The sequence below is a fragment of the Oncorhynchus mykiss genome, chromosome 5 (genome assembly GCF_057628025.1).
Source record: "Oncorhynchus mykiss isolate SJ-2025 chromosome 5, ASM5762802v1, whole genome shotgun sequence".
In the NCBI taxonomy this organism is placed as follows: domain Eukaryota; kingdom Metazoa; phylum Chordata; class Actinopteri; order Salmoniformes; family Salmonidae; genus Oncorhynchus; species Oncorhynchus mykiss.
In genome coordinates this window covers 29,349,033-29,367,093 of record NC_143026.1, presented here as the reverse complement: position 1 = coordinate 29,367,093, position 18,061 = coordinate 29,349,033, and the positions used below count along the sequence as shown (strand labels likewise).

Here is an 18,061-nt window from a genome sequence, read left to right as displayed (position 1 = left end):
ATATGACGTGTGCGGGGCTGCACTGAATGTTTCTGTGATTTAAGTTCCAGTCATTTGGATGGATGTTATCACACTCGGAGGGGCGAGTTAAGGAACATCAGTCCAAGAAATGCGCTGAAGTGAACAACGCACAGAATCACTGCTGGATAACCATTAGAGCAACGTTAAAGATGATAAATGACACATGGATTACCTAAACATTTCTTCTATTGCCTGAAGTTGCATTTTTAAATAGAGAGCCATATGGTTAGGTTTCAGGACAGTAAGGCGTCTTACTACTCCAGGTGAACACACGAGGTCCGTTTTCTTGGATTTATTTTATACTTCAAATTAAAGCAATGGGATATAAAACGGATCTCGGATACTGTTTATTTGTGGTATTCACATACTCTCTCATATCCAGGTGTCGAACGAATATGGGAAATAATATCACAGTTGCGGTGATGCTTCCCGACAATTACCACAAGTATCCCTGGGCTTTGCCTCGGGTTTTCCCAGCAATTATTATGGCGAACGAGAATCTACAGAAGAAGCACGGAGTTCTCCAAGGCCACTCAATTCAACTCTTGAATTTCAGCACGGAGGATTCAACCGGTGTCTGCGCAGAAAATAAGGCACAGATTATCGCCGTGGACACCAAACTTTATAATAAACCAGATGCTTTCTTCGGACCAGGTTGCGTGTATTCAGTGGCCTCAGTTGGAAGATTTGCATCTCATTGGAAACTCCCATTGATAACTGCGGGAGGAACAGCATATGGGTTTGTTAACGGGGATGAGTACAAAACGATTGTGCGCACCGGACCCTCGACCACAAAATTGGGAGACTTTGCTAGTATTATTCACGCGCAGTTTAATTGGACCACTCGTGCCATTCTGATTTTTCACGATGTGAAAAAAGATGACCGACCTCACTACTTCCTCTCTGAAGGAATTTACATAATTTTGAAAGCGGAAAATGTCACAGTTGATGCCTTGCCATATCAAGACTCGCCAAGCTATTATAAAGAAATCATTACTTTCATGAAAGACCACGGAAGAAGTAAGTCTATAAATTGGCTATTTCCACATGTGCAATGTGAAATGTAGATGTTCCATTATAAGATGTGGAACATTTGCTTGATAGTAGGTTAATATGATATTTGGGCGTACGTTTTTAATTTACGAGTAGCCAGTATTGGTCATATACACTGAGCGTACAAAACATTAGGAACACCCCCTTTTGCCCTCAATTCGTCGGGTCATGGACTCTACAAGGTGTCGAAAGCGTTCCACAGGGATTCTGGCCCATGTTGACTCCAATGCTTCCCACAGCTGTGTCAAGTTGGCTGGATGTCCTTTTGGGTGGTTGATACACACGGGAAACTGTTGAGCGTGAAAAACCCAGAAGCGATGCAGTTCTTGACACACTCAAACCGGTGCGCCTGGCACCTACTACCATACCCCGTTCAAAGGCACTTCAATATTTTGTCTTGCCCATTTACTCTGTGATGGCACACTTACACAATCCATATCTCAATTTTCTCAAGGCTAAAAATGATTGTCTCGTCCCCTTCATCTACACTGATTGAAGTGGATTTAACAAGTGAAATCTATAAGAGATCATTGCTTTCACCTGGATTCACTTGGTCAGTCTATGTCAGGAAAGAGCAGGTATTCCTAATGTTTTGTACACTCAGTGTTAGTCAAAGCACATTCTTACATAGGCCTACAGTGGAGTTAAACATGTTCTTGGAATACCTATTTAATATAATAAAAACATATTTAGTAAGCCTGCCTATTTTATTTTTTTATTTAGATTTTATTTATTCAGGAGAGACCAGGGTCTCATTCACAATGGTGCCCTGAGAACAAACCACTCACAACATAAATCAATAAAACTGTTAACAATAAACTAGAAGATACAGCAGATAGACACACCACATCTCAACAACACAAATAAGCCACCACAATCAACAAAACACTTGTAAACCTAAGTGAATTCACTCCTCATCAGAATTCTAAACTGCCCTATTGGCACCAGGGATTCAAGATGTAATGAGGTATTAAAACTAAAAGCTGATTTACCTTGGTTGGTAGAGACACGAGGGACCTCAAGAGTTAACCAACCCTGTGAGCGGGTTTGGTGGCCCTTATTTTTGTACTGTAACAGATAAGTGAGATGTGTTGAAAGCTTGTGAAGAAGAGCTTTGTAAACAAAAAGGGAGAAGTGAAGAGATGAAGACAGTATAGAATGCACTTCTAAACCCAGTATGTGACTTACCAGACCACCATTTATTGCTGTGAACCACCTGCGTAATCACTGAAAGTGTGTTTATGTGTGAGAGAGAGATTATGTGCCTGCACGCATAGATTTTATTTATTTATTTTCTTATTCAATAGGTCTTTCATACATGTTATTTACAGCATCTATCCCAATTAAGTAGACAGGCATTTACAGCTGAAACGTAAAAAATTATTGTAAATATTCAGTTTTACTAATGCTAAGGCATTATTATTGTTCATTAATGCCGTGTTGACTCACACCACCTTGTTTTCCAGCTCATTCTATTTACAGTTCACCATTATGTACTTGATGTAGCCTATTGCTTATTTCAAAACAATTAAAAATACATTCTTATCATTACACAAATAGTGTGGATTGTTTACCTAGTGTAAAATCGCAGTGACACACAGCTGTTGTAACATTGTTTCCATGGCAATCCCCACTGTAGAATATGTTATTACATGTTCATTACAACAGGAATGTTGTCATTACATTTGATTAACTCCAAAACTATTTTAGAAATGGTTAATTAATCCTCACTACTTGTAATGGGCTGAGAAAGCATATAAACAGAGACTCTGCCAAGTCGTCACACACACATCACTCTACATTATAACATTTACAATAATTATTTTTAGTGACGTAGAGAGATGTTGTCTGTAGAGACCCATTACACCTCTGTCCTAATACACCATGTACTCAGATTTATTGTTAGATGTGGCAAAGGACCCATTGTGTTGACACATCTAAGGTTGAAAATGGGTCATTTGTATGCTACTAGTTACTTGTGAGTGTTTGCTCTCTGTTAGTCATCAGGAACAGGCAGCTCACAGTTGCATTATGCAGCTAGACTTTCTTGTTGTTTACCCTTATCAATACAATTAAGTGACATCAATGCTTTTTTTGTGTCTCAGTTGAATAAATATTTCACAAATTCAAGACTTAAGTATTTTAGGAATTTGTTGCTTTCAAATTTGTTGCTTTCAAATGTGTTGCTTTCAAATTTGTTGGTAACTCAGAATCCATCAAAATTGGATGCTGCATATCAATAATACAATGGAATGATGTTAACGATCAATTCTACTGACATAGTTGCATCAGCTAAACAATCACCTTGGACCATAGCATTATACTGCAATATCAAAATGTCTATACCGATAGAGGGGAATTGGGGCGTTGAAAGTCCAACAGCGAAACACAAATACTGGCAAGTGATATTGATGTGTGCTTTGGCCCAGAACTGTTCTGTTTGTAGGAACCGTCTGATGCTGTGTGTTGGTTCATCTGGAAGAAGTAAAGGCCCTAAACTCTTTCACATCATCTGGGAAGATACTGGCCTTTGGTTTTCTCAATAACCCTAAAACATTACTATAACCACAAAATTATACTCTTGGCTCACTGTTTTCATCCATAGTTATTGTCAGGGTACTGATTGGAAATCAGTGGATGAGAAGAACATTATAGACTAGAGTGACTCGGCACTAACCAGCATAGCACAGAATACAGATACGGCTGTGTTGTCAATGAGTGATGCATGTAAATGACTGGGTTTATTCTCTTTTAAAGCACTTGAAAAGCAGCAGTAACAATAACAAATAGTGCAATAAACACTGCATATGGTACTTAACTGCTGTTACATCAGGAAAATCATTTTGAAAGCTGCCAAACCTCTTAGCTGAATTATGGGCCCGCCATGGTGAGCTTGGGGTCACGGAAGCTAATGGTTTTGTCACGGCTTGTCTAAGCTTGGAGTTCTGGCTTGACATTCCATTCCCATTCATCCCTCTGAGATCACCAACATATAACCCCTAGGTTGTCAACCTTTACCGCAACTGTGTGGTCTCTCATTTTGGTTGACGTCTTGACAGTACTGTATAGCGTTGAGTGTTTTTAAGCCAGTGGTTGTCAGGTACAGATTTGTAATGTAAATTGATTCACTCTGACATAGTCCCTCTGATTTTGTGTTCTGAATCTGATGGGAAAACCCTTTGAAGTCTAATTATTAGCCTCCTATCAGATTTGTTCATGAAAAAAGAGAAATGGTAGAAACATGTAATATCTCCCCAAAAAAACATTTACCTGCCTCAAATTAACAAACCTTAACAACCAGACTGAACATGAGGCCAATTATGTTTTCAAAGTCCCACCAGGTTACTTGTGGAGAAAGCTCACACCTTGATCATTTTCAGACCACTAAAAAGCACACATACACTTGGGCTTCCAAGTGGCACAGCGGTCTAAGGCAGTGCTAGAGGCTTCACTACAGACACCCTGGTTCAAATACAGGCTCTATCACAACCGGCTGTGATTGGGAGTTCCATACGGCAGCGCACAATTGGCCCAGCGTCGTCTGTGTTTGGCCGGTGTAGGCTGTCATTGTAAATAAGAAATGTGTTATTTTATTTTTATTTATTTTTTAACCTTTCTTTAACTAGGCAAGTCAGTAAAGAACAAATTCTTATTTACAATGATGGCAAAAGACCTGCGGGGACAGGGGCTGGGATTTATATATATGTAATATATATAAATATAGAACAAAACAAGAGAAACAACACAACATTACTTAAAGAGAGACCTAAGACAACAACATAGCAAGTTCTTAACTGACTTGCTTAGTTAAATAAAGGTAAAAAATGCCACACGGCTGGAAGGAAGAATACATCAAGCTGTGTCTTCTCTTTTTTGGAGGCACATACTATATGTGATTGTTTGTTGCAGACTACCTGAGTGCTAACAGGGTTGCCAACATAATGTAGCACAGGTACTATATAGACCTCTCACTGAAATCACACCAATTGTGTTTCCTGTAATATATATATATATATATATATATATATATATATATATATATATATATATATATATATATATATATATACAGTACCAGTCAAGAGTCTAGACACACCTACTCATTCAAGGGTTTTTTCTTTATTTGTACTATTTTCTACATTGTAGAATAATAGTGAAGACATCAAAACTATAAAATAACACATATGGAAGTATCATGAAGTATCCAAAAAAGTGTTAAACAAATCAAAATATATTTTATATTTGAGATTCTTCAAAGTAGCCACCCTTTGCCTTATTGACAACTTTGCACACTTTTGGCATTCTCTCAACCAGCTTCATGAGGAATGCTTTTCCAACATATGCTGAGCACTTGTTGGCTGCTTTTCCTTCACTCTGCGGTCCAACTCATCTCAAACCATCTCAATTGGGTTGAGGTCGGGTGATTGTGGAGGCCAGGTCATCTGATGCAGCACTCCATCACTCTCCATCTTGGTCAAATAGCCCTTATACAGCCTGGAGGTGTGTTTTGGTCATTGTCCTGTTGAAAAACAAATGATAGTCCCATTAAGCGCAAACCAGATGGGATGGCGTATCGCTGCAGAATGCTGTGGTAGCCATGCTGGTTAAGTGTGCCTTGAATTCTAAATAAATCACGACAGTGTCACCAGCAAAGCACCCCCACACAATCACACCTCCTCCTCCATGCTTCACGGTGGGAACCCCACATGTGGAGATCATCCGTTCACCTACTCTGCATCTCACAAAGACATGGCGGTTGTAACCAAAAATCTCAAATTTGGACTCATCAGACCATAGGGCTGATTTCCACTGGTCGAATGTCCATTGCTCATGTTTCTTTGCCCTAGCAAGTCTCTTCTTATTATTGGTGTCCTTTATTAGTGGTTTCTTTGCAGCATTCGACCATGAAGGCCTGATTCACGCAGTCTACTCTGAACAGTTGATGTTGAGATGTGTTTCATCATAGCGGTTGATGGTTTTTGCGACTGCACTTGAAGAAACTTTAAAAGTTCTTGACATTTTATGAATTGACTGACCTTCATGTCTTAAAGTAATGCTGGACTGTCATTTCTCTTTGCTTATTTGAGCTGTTCTTGCCATAATATGGACTTGGTCTTTCATCAAATAGGGCTATCTTCTGTATACCAGCCCTACCTTGTCACAACACAACTGATTGACTCAAACACATTAAGAAGGAAAGAAATTCCACAAATGAACTTTTAACAAGGCACACATGTTAATTGAAATGCATTCCAGGTGACTACCTCATGAAGCTGGTTGAGAGAATGCCAAGAGTGTGTAAAGCTGTCATCAAGGCAAAGAATCTCAAATCTAAAATATATTTTAATTTATTTAACACTTTTATGGTTACTACATGATTCCATATGTGTTATTTCATACTTTTGATGTCTTCACTATTATTCTACAATGTAGAAAATAGCAAAAATAAAGAAAACCCTGGAATGAGTAGGTGTGTCCAAACTTTTGACTGGTTCTGTATATCAAAAACTGTCAGCATGCATCACATTTGTGTTGTGTGACTGGCTCTTTTCTGTCTATCGTAGATATAAATGTGTTTATGGAAGTTGTGTACAACTTCCTGGAAGAGAACAAAGACATGCGACAAAGGCGTACGGTTCCTAAGTCCTCTTACGAGAGTTGTTAAAGTCCATCTGACAGATTAGACCATGGTAACACAATGGTCTACAAAATAATTATCTCTAAAATGATCTCTGTCATATTTGTATTACACTTTCATAAGTAAGATACACATTACACAAAACACTGTGACGTTGATGGTAGTTTCTAAACATGCAAGTTTGCAGAGACTGTTCCATTGGTCTTCTTTCAAGCGTCACACCTGGGAAAACTACAAATGGAATGTAATCATGATATAGGCTTGGAGACTCAGGCGCTTGATTATGAACAGAATGGGATGCATTTAATAGTCATTGCAGCGTTAAGTTTCTCTACGTGTAGATGTTGTGTGAGTCATGGGAGATAATGCTGCCTTCTACTAGAAATGGAGAGTTCAGGTAAGGTGGGCTGGTTGCTATCTTTGAGTCTGCCGCTAAGTGAAACAAAATTTACCAAACAATTTGATGTGCTTTGTAATAAGTTAAGCCCAGGCAGATCCTTATGATTCCTACAACACAGGTCGACTTTTCCCCCGCCTTTTTGTACATTTGTTTTGGACGATGTCCAGGAGACATCAGGACTACTTGGCATGACTACTTGGCATGGCTCCTTGTGAGCTATGTTGGAAGAGATGAGAGTTGGGGTCTGAGAGGCGGTCTGTGCCGACTTTGGTCTAACACTTGAGGAAATGTCTGCTAACTGGGAGGACTGCCTTAGAGCTGGCAGCAGTCACTATGACATATGCAGCGAATGGAAATAATGCCTACAGACATACTGTCTATGGAGCAGACTGTATGAAAACAGAATGGGATGGTATTATGTAGGCAGGCGTACAGCACAGACAGCTTTAAACACTCTAAACACACATGCACACTCCCCCTAAATAGCAGACACATGGCTGTGCAACTTCAGTAGGCGTACCTACACATGATTCCTCATAACAGCATTCCCCAGAAGTTACTGATTTGGATTGATTTCCATACCTCATATGGTTCATATCTACATCTAGTCTACCAATGATAAGAGGAGCAATTCACAAAATGGAGAGGTTTGATAGCTAAAGCAGTTATAGGAAATAGAACCATAATTCAGATAATCAGTTATAAGTAACTTTTGTGTTGTGTTTTTTGTCTTCTCTACAGTTGTGTATATCTGCGGGCCTCCGGACACGTTTCTGAAAATCATGAAGCTTTTCCAGAGTGAGATCCCAGACCCTGAGAACTATGCCATCTTCTATCTGGACGTGTTTGCTGAAAGCCTAACGGAGCGCAAACCCTGGCTGAACAACGACAGCCTCTGGATTGATCCCATCAAGGTCTTCAAGGTACACTGCACTGAGACTGACAGGCAAACAGACAGACAAACATGGATGGAGACAGAGAAATATTCCTTCAATTTCATTCATTACATTTGATTAATATAATTTATTGCAGAATCCTTTTTGAGTAATTGTGTCCAAATACTCTGTCAATTAGTTGGTGCAGAACTGTCAGTTCTTTCCCCCCTTCGGTAATTGGAGCCAGACAGGATCACAAGTCTGAAACTGCCATTTGGCATGTGAAATGGATGTTTTTCACTGAGGACATTCAATTCAAAACCTCTCATTCGTGTGTGAATCAGCAGCCTGTCCATCAAAAGAATACTTTCGCACCCCTCTGTTCCAACTGAACCTGTATTAAAGGGAACACAAAGTTCATCAAGTTGAATGAGGTTGACCCACATGTAGCCTACGTGTATGAATTACTGTAAAGTTGTATCTTAAAACATAACAAAATGTTTATAAACAGTAAACAAATACAAATTGCATGAGGTACAATGTATATGTTTGTTGTTTGTCACCAGCCATTGACAACCAGCTTGGAACAATTTTGGTTCACTGATCCATAACTTAACAGTTAACGAGGTAACCCATCACATCCTTTTAATCCAACTCACAAATTTCCCCTAAAACAGGCTTACTCACTGCATTCAAGTCAGAACTGACCTTTGCTTATAATAACAATTAGTGGTCCCACAAATTGCAAAAGGAAATTGCAACATGCAACTTCATAATGGTTCAGACTCCGGCAGGCAATAATCTGTAGAAAGGTCATAACTTACTCCCTGCCTCCCCCCGTCTCTGCTTGGACTTTAATACTTGGATGGACTTAATGAAGGAGAGAGTGTTTTTTTCAGCTAAAAGCCACTTACTTATGCATATTAATGTGTCAAAAAATAAGTGAGTGGGGGTACAGATGCTCCTCTTCCAATTTGGCTGTTAAATGTCACTGACTGCACTGCAGTTACTGTAGTCACCTACTTAGTATTGGAAATGTGGATTCCGGTGTTGAACTCCAAATGAAAGGTGCTACAAATGGCTTTGGATTGATAAAGAAAAGTTAGGCTAATTAACTTGACTGAGTCATCTTAATTAGTAAGTGGTGCAAAACATGTCTGCTATTGGCTGGCAGTTGCAGACATTACAGCGCCTTCAGAATGTATTCACACCCCTTTACTTTTCCCACATTTTGTTGTTACATCCTGAATTTAAAATTGTGCCACTGATCTACACACAAATACCCCATAATGTCAAAGTGGAATTTTGTTTGTAGAACATTTTTTTTAATTAATACAAAATGAAAAGCTGAAATGTTTTGAGTCAATAAGCTGAATATTCCTTTGAGTTTGATGAAGTTATTAATTAGGCATTGGATGGTGTATCAATGCACACAGTCATTATAAAGATACAGGCGTTCTTCCTAACTAAGTTGCCGGAAGGGAAGGGAAACTGCTCAGGGATTTCACCATGAGGCCAATGGTGATTTTAACAGTGAATTAGTTTAATGGTTTCATTATCAGAAAAATGACGATGGAACAACATTGTAGTTACTCCACTTAAATGATAGAGTGAAAAGAAGGAAGCCTGTACAGAATAAAAATATTCCAATGCATGCATCCTGTTTGCTACAAGGCACTTAAGTAATACTGCAAAAAATGTGTCAAAGAAATTAGCTTTTTGTCCTGAATACAAAGCATTATGTTTAGGGCAAATCCAACAAAACACATCACTGAGTACCACTCTTCATATTTTCAAGCATGGTGGTGGCTGCATCATGTTATGGGTATGTTTGTCATCAGCAAGGACTAGGGAGTTTTAAAAGAGAAACGGAATACAGCTCAGCACAGGCAAAATCTTAGAGGAAAACCTGGTTCAGTCTGCTTCCCAACAGCCACTGGAAGACATTCACCTTTCAGCAGGACATAACCTAAAACGCAAGGCCAAATATACATTGGAGTTGCTTACCAAGATGACATTGAATGTTCTTGAGTGGCCTAGTTAAAGTTTTGACTTAAATCGGCTTGAAAATCTATGGCAAGACTTGAAAATGGCTTTCTAGCAATGATCAACAACCAACTCGACAGAGCTTGAATAATTGTAAAAATTATAATGGGTAAATATTGTACAATCCAGGTGTGTAAAGCTCTTAGAGACTTACCCAGAAAGACTCGCAGCTGTAATTGCTGCCAAAGGTGTTTCTAAAATGTATTGACTCAAGGGGTGAGTACTTATCTTATCTAATAATATATTATTATTTTATTTTTCATAAATGTTTTATAAATTGTAGAATTTTTCTTCCACTGAGTATTTTGTGTAGATAGTTGACAAAAATGAGAACTAAATCTATTTTAATCCTACTTTATAACACATCAACATGTGTCAAAAGTCAAGGGGTGTGAATAGTTTCTGAAGGCACTGTAGATGGAGATAGTGGGACACACTAGATGGACACACACACACACACACACACACACACACACACACACACACACACACACACACACACACGCAACATTGCTGCTACTATTTATTATTATTCATCAAAGCTGCTCAACCATGTCACTACTCACTTTAGCACATTTCATTGTCTATAGTGTATATTAATATTATGTATATATTTCCAAACATGGCTATTTTTCTTCATACTACCTATCTATTACTTATTATGTACTTATTATGTATAAATGTGTACTGCACTGTTGTGGGCTTGCAAGTAAGCATTTCACTGTAGTGTTTACACCCTGTATCCTGTGCACGGGACCAATACACTTTGGTTGGATTTTAGATAAACTGAAGAACTTCGTAGAGATTTACTAATACATAGTTAATATTGATTCCTTTTATTGATGGCAATTTAAATGCACAGAAATACCGTGACAAGATCCTGAGGCCTATTTTTTGTAAGGTGTCTTTGACCAACAGGCGAATATCTGTATTCCAAGTCATGTGAAATCCATAGATTAGGCCCTAATGAATTTTTTTCAATTGACTGATTTCCTCATATGAACTGTAACTCAGTAAAATGGCAATATGCTGCACATAGAACGTTGATTGCTTTTGGAAGTTGGTTGTTTATCATTACTATGTCGAGCCATTCAGCAGGATGAAGCTTATTTCAGTATATCAAGGCACGGTACAAGTCAAAACTCAAGTGATGACCTTATATTGAGTCTTTGGCAGAAAGCGTGCTTTTCCATCCAGACATAATCAAACAATATGCAACAAGACACAACTGTCGTGTAATAGCAAATGTGTAACAAGTGGTGCAACTAGGAATGAGGGATAACATAAGCAATATACAGAGTTACCACAGCTGCTCTTCTATGTTTTTGCCTTCTCTTCAAGACATGTCTATAAGTTTAAGTGCATTTGGATACAGCAGATTGTCTATTCTTCACTATAAATAATGTTGTTGCTGTTTACTCATAATGGACTTTTAATTCGACCGTTTAGATTATAAAAGAGGAGACATCTGTTCGTCATTAATCCTACTTCTGGTGTTGACAATACACTTCAAATGTAATGTTTATCATTGACATTTCCACCCAGTAGGAAATCACTCTGCATACCATTAAAAATCTGTCAAACAGTAGTTGGTACATGTTTATGATGCTCTGGGTGTAATTCCAAGCACGTCAGTTGGGTATGGCAGCTCAACACCAACAATTTAAAATAGGATACTAAAATCATTCCAATCCCGATTAAAAGGAAAATGCAGTTGAGAGGTATTAGGTTCTGATTTTAGGACCATGCCAATGCATGGGAGCGGGAAGGAAGGCGGTTTGTATGGCTGGCTGGTTTGATGAAGAGTGTAGCTGCAGGGACCTGTGCAGTGGTAAAGATGGCTGTACTAGATTGCTTTGGCTCGGTAAATGCTGTTTGACTTGACATGAAACTAGAGTTTAATCCAGGTGCTGAGCAAATGCGTAGCATCTAATTATTGTGTGACGTGTTTGTAGAATGTATAGCTCTGGGACATCCAGAGTCTGTATTAGTTGGGACTCCCTGAGTTGTGAATTGTTTTGGTGGGTTGCGACTACACCAAAAAACCCTTTCCTGTCAACTCAGGTGTATGTGTAATTTCTAGGAACTCTACCCACCAGACGTGAAGTGAAATGTGTCCCTCGCTATCAAATAAACATATGAATCAACTTTTATCAAATCCGTACCATATTCCTGCTGTGTAGACAGTGGTAGATTTTGTGGTAGGAAGTCTCACGTGAATTGCCTGGTCTGCTGTTTGGACAAAAGTTGGATTCATGTTTATTTGATAGAAAACGATGCACAACTCAGGGATTCCAAGTATTACACAGACTACCGATGTTGTGTCCCGAAGCCAAGTCCCCTATGGACTGAGGTTGAAATTACATCCCTGTGTAATTCCACAGGAATGCTCCACTTTCTCATTGTTGTCTCTCTCTTCCGCCCAGTCTGTGTTGGTAATAACATACAGGGAGCCTGATAATCCAGAATACAAACAGTTCCAAGATGAGCTCCACATTAGAGCTCAGAAGGACTTTGATGTGAACATAGAACCCTCTCTGGTAAGTTGTTTGAAATCCTGCCACATCTCAGCATCAGAGCCACAAAGTTTATTTGTTGAAAGGCTTTTACACCTTTGATAGGATTCTCCACACTAGAAAAAAAGCACTGTGTTTTTGAAATATCTTTCGAAGGACCCAAGAGAGATCATAAATTCAGATCATTTATACATAGTTATTAATGGACGTCTTTGATTCATGAAAAACTTCACTCTTCTTTGTGAAGATGTATAGCCTTTTGGCAGACTAAGTGTAATGCAAACAGATATTTAACTAGAGACAGCCATAGACCCATGCCTACAGGGGTCAAGGTAGAATTCCAGGCAAATAGTAAACAAAGTCAATCAATCAATCAAATGTTATTTGTCACATGCTTCGTAAACAACAGGTGAAATGCTTACATACGGGCCCTTCCCGACAATGCAGAGAGAACATTTTTAAAATAATAGAAGAGAATAACACAAGGAATACAATGACTAACGATAACTTTGCGATGTGCACGGGGTACCAGTACCGAGTTGTTGTGCAAGGGCACAAGGTAATTGAGGTAGATATGTACATATAGGTAGTGGTAAAGTGACTATGCAACAGGATAGATAATAAGCAGTAGCAGCAGCATATGTGATGAGTCAAATGCAACAAGGCTCGATGTAGATAGTCCAGGTAGCTATTTGCCTAACTATGTAGCAGTCTTATGGCTTGGGGCTAGAAGCTGTTCAGGTTCCTGTTGGTTTCAGACTTGTTTCAGACATGAAGATCATGAAGAATACTATCTTGCTGGCTTATGTACAGACCTCCATTCCATTCCTTTCAGATGGATTTCATCGCTGGCTGCTTCTATGATGGCTTTGTGATGTATGCTAAGGCCTTGGAGGACACGCTAGCTGAGGGGGGCTCCCAGAACGATGGAATCAGCATCACACAGAGGATGCAAAACCTGCGATTCTGGGGTGAATATTATGAGTTGATCATGGTGATGTGTTTAGTTGACTTTGCATTCATCTATTTGGTGTCAATTGGGAAGGAAAGAGGTATTGCATTTGTTAAACCCATTGTTGCATTATGGGTGATATGAAATGTCTAAATGTGAAGGTTTTCTGTGTTTAAGGGGTTACAGGACTTGTGACCACAGACAAAAACAATGCCAGGAACACTGATTTTAACCTCTGGGCAATGACAAACCAGGAATCGGGAGAGTATGGGGTAAGTGATACTTCTGCAGGTAGATCAATTTAAGCAAGACATCTAAAGCTTGTCTATTTTGGAAGCCACTCACAGAAAGACACAACTTGCTATTTTATTTTCAGGCTTTGTTTTTCTGGCAAGTTAACTGTACAGTTGTGTTCAGGTCAGGATACTTATTACTATTTCAAAAAGGACCAATAGTTTATAAACATTACACAATACATTTGTTGCTAATTTACCATAGTGGTAGACAGTGCACCATTATTTTATACTGTTTGAATTGTGGTCTGAAGTGCACAAAATGCACAGTGGTGGTGACTGCAGCTCATGGCTCTGACTGGCTCAGATAGACTGATCACTTTGGCATCTTCATGATATTTGAGCTGCATGTAATGATGTCATGCAAATATGCTTTGATGAGTGGCCATATGTTCACTATGACAAAGGTACTTTTAGGTTAGTTTTGAGTGTGATTTACAAGATAACCCTTAAGAGTTCTCCAAGTAAACATTTGGCATTATCAATATGTGTTTTCCTATGTAAACTTTAATTAACATTGTTCATTTTCAAATTCCTGCTTTTACAATATCCCACAGAGGTGATGAGGGATGCAGATTATTTATACAGTCTTATTTATAGTTATTGTTTATGGCTCTAGCCAACATTTCCATAGAAATGTATATTTCTAAACTACAAAAATATATGTTGTCAAAAGATCAATTTCTTTACTTTATGGTTTTTATATTTTATATTTCAGTAGTAAATACTAGTAATGAGTGAGAGCAGGGCTTTTGGGGGACCGGTCTAATCTGTTACAGATGTTACAGTTGCTGTAATTACTGTAACAACAATTTCCCTCGAAATTCCTCTCCACATAATGAATTATGTGGAGCTGAAATCCCAATGCTTTTCTTGGGAATTGCCAAGATGCCATCAATGTAATTAAAAGTAAATGTTCAACATCATGCAAAGGCTATTACTGTTTGGTAGATACAGTATTCTGGAGTACAGTACTCTTTTAATGATAAGATGTGTAAAAAAACAAAACTTTCCCTGAAATTCAAATGAAGATATTTGTTTATCTTGTCTTGTGCTCTACAAACACTTCCATGACTCTCTGAACTGTTACAGAGTTGCTCTCTGGATGACAAAAATGTTCCAGATTGATCAGAGAGTCCACTAACCTAACCAAAACTTCCCGGTGTGAATAAATAGATTGATCAGAGAGTCCACTAACCTAACCAAAACTTCCCGGTGTGAATAAATAGATTGATCAGAGAGTCCACTAACCTAACCAAAACTTCCCGGTGTGAATAAATAGATTGATCAGAGAGTCCACTAACCTAACCAAAACTTCCCGGTGTGAATAAATAGATTGATCAGAGAGTCCACTAACCTAACCAAAACTTCCCGGTGTGAATAAATAGATTGATCAGAGAGTCCACTAACCTAACCAAAACTTCCCGATGTGAATAAATAGCTGATTAGAAAGACACGGTCTGTAGAAACCAGCAACTAGTGAATCCATTGATAAATGTTTGAGTTGAGTGGTCCTCCTGCTCCACAACAAACGGTTACAACCTGAATTGTTTTTTACATCCCTCTGAGTGGGGCTGCCCTTCCCCTTCACAGACTGGCTAGCAGTGAGACCCAACATGCCTGTTTGGCCCTCCACTAAGGAGGCAGGCTAAACTGACATTCTCCAGCGACTGGTTAGAGACATGGGAGTCATGTTTCACAATGTCCTTCTGTGAAAAGGGAAGCTATTGACTGGGCTGACAAATCCCATAGCATCAAACAATAAACCTCCCATTGCTAGAGCTGAAAGGCCACCGTTTCTCAGACAACCTTTTCCAAACAGCTAATTTGTCTGAAAAGTTGCCAGTTCTGTTAAGTCAACAATATTGTGTCTTGCTATACATATTAGTATATGTTAATGTTGAACATTTTAGTCACATAGTTATTTATTATGGACATGCCCCAAAAAAGCATGCCAAAGATTTGCTTTCTTCACTGATGGGCTCATATGTTTTAAAGGCACTGAACAAGAGTAACGACTATTTTAATATGCAGCTTTAATGCTACTGTGAATTTAAACAGGCACTCATTAGAGTGATACTGTGCTTTGTGCTCTTATTTGAAGTGGAGAAAACAGCTCATTTTAGTTAGGTAACATGCTCCATTTTCATCCCTCTGAATGTATCATTTGGCCATGGGAATTTCTGACATCGCGTTTGTAAAAATTGCATAAACGTTTTCTTGATGTTTTGCAGCTTGTGGCCCATTACAATGGAACTAACAAAGAGATCATCTGGTCCTCAACGGAAAGGATTCATTGGCCCAAAGGAAGCCCACCTCTGGATAACCCACCCTGCGTCTTCTCTTCTGATGACCCCACCTGTGCTGATGGTATGTAAAGTAGGCTGGCTCCTGTACAAGTCATTCATAGTTAAGTCAGGTGCTTATATAGTAGTACAGCAGTTTGACTAATTCTGCTACATGTTGTACCATCTACGTTGATTCTATTTCATGTGCAACATGTTTTTTCATGGAAGGAACATATGGATGAAAAAATGTGGCTACTGTAGAAGGAGCAACATTTGTTATGAAGTAATATACATGTATTAGCTAATAAATAATAATTAGGTTGGCAACTGCAATGTGTTGATATGGTATCTATAGATATTGAATGAGGGGGAGAGTGTTGACAAGTAACAATCTCTCCAAATAGAGTCCATCCACAAATAATTATCTGACTTGTGAGTCTGGCTGTCTCAGTGGTATATGAGGAAGACAGGAGGGAGACACTCAAGCACGATGATATATTACAGTATGCCTGCTGAACAAGGTTAAGAGGCAGACAGGATTCTGCCATGTCTAGGAATGACCTTCTGACTCAGGTAGCATGAGGTAGACTGAAGGAGAACTGTAATGGAGCCACGCAGAGGGTCACTTATAGGAGGATGGTTGAAAAAGGCACATTTGAAAAACTGCAGTGATGCAGCAAGTGGAACGTTACATATATCTCCAAGACACCAATTAGGACAGTGTGAGTTTAATTTAGGAGAGTGTGAGTTTAATTTAGGACAGTGTGAGTTTAATTTAGGAGAGTGTGAGTTTAATTTAGGAGAGTGTGAGTTTAATTTAGGAGAGTGTGAGTTTAATTTAGGAGAGTGTGAGTTTAATTTAGGAGAGTGTGAGTTTAATTTAGGACAGTGTGAGTTTAATTTAGGAGAGTGTGAGTTTAATTTAGGCCAGTGTGAGTTTAATTTAGGAGAGTGTGAGTTTAATTTAGGCCAGTGTGAGTTTAATTTAGGAGAGTGTGAGTTTAATTTAGGACAGTGTGAGTTTAATTTAGGACAGTGTGAGTTTAATTTAGGACAGTGTGAGTTTAATTTAGGAGAGGGTGAGTTTAATTTAGGCCAGTGTGAGTTTAATTTAGGAGAGTGTGAGTTTAATTTAGGAGAGTGTGAGTTTAATTTAGGAGAGTGTGAGTTTAATTTAGGAGAGTGTGAGTTTAATTTAGGACAGTGTGAGTTTAATTTAGGACAGTGTGAGTTTAATTTAGGAGAGTGTGAGTTTAATTTAGGAGAGTGTGAGTTTAATTTAGGAGAGTGTGAGTTTAATTTAGGAGAGTGTGAGTTTAATTTAGGACAGTGTGAGTTTAATTTAGGAGAGTGTGAGTTTAATTTAGGAGAGTGTGAGTTTAATTTAGGAGAGTGTGAGTTTAATTTAGGACAGTGTGAGTTTAATTTAGGAGAGTGTGAGTTTAATTTAGGAGAGTGTGAGTTTAATTTAGGAGAGGGTGAGTTTAATTTAGGAGAGTGTGAGTTTAATTTAGGAGAGTGTGAGTTTAATTTAGGAGAGTGTGAGTTTAATTTAGGAGAGTGTGAGTTTAATTTAGGAGAGTGTGAGTTTAATTTAGGAGAGTGTGAGTTTAATTTAGGAGAGTGTGAGTTTAATTAAGGAGAGTGTGAGTTTAATTTAGGAGAGTGTGAGTTTAATTTAGGACAGTGTGAGTTTAATTTAGGAGAGTGTGAGTTTAATTTAGGAGAGTGTGAGTTTAATTTAGGAGAGTGTGAGTTTAATTTAGGAGAGTGTGAGTTTAATTTAGGAGAGTGTGAGTTTAATTTAGGAGAGGGTGAGTTTAATTTAGGAGAGTGTGAGTTTAATTTAGGAGAGTGTGAGTTTAATTTAGGAGAGTGTGAGTTTAATTTAGGAGAGTGTGAGTTTAATTTAGGAGAGTGTGAGTTTAATTTAGGCCAGTGTGAGTTTAATTTAGGAGAGGGTGAGTTTAATTTAGGAG

At 38.5% G+C, this 18,061-nt stretch overlaps 1 protein-coding gene across 2 annotated transcripts in view; it reads left to right on the top strand.

Annotated features, from left to right (window-relative positions):
* Window positions 1–34: 34 nt before the first annotated feature.
* LOC110523562 (atrial natriuretic peptide receptor 2) overlaps window positions 35–18,061 on the top strand; it is a 58,035-nt gene continuing 40,008 nt past the window's right edge. For both annotated transcript variants that reach the window (XM_021602362.3, XM_021602361.3), the window contains exons 1-6: window positions 35–1,041; window positions 7,854–8,035; window positions 12,460–12,573; window positions 13,385–13,520; window positions 13,679–13,773; window positions 16,029–16,164. In XM_021602362.3, the coding sequence (XP_021458037.2) occupies window positions 339–1,041; window positions 7,854–8,035; window positions 12,460–12,573; window positions 13,385–13,520; window positions 13,679–13,773; window positions 16,029–16,164 (1,366 nt within the window). In that variant the 5' untranslated portion in view covers window positions 35–338. The remainder of the gene's footprint in view (window positions 1,042–7,853; window positions 8,036–12,459; window positions 12,574–13,384; window positions 13,521–13,678; window positions 13,774–16,028; window positions 16,165–18,061) is intronic.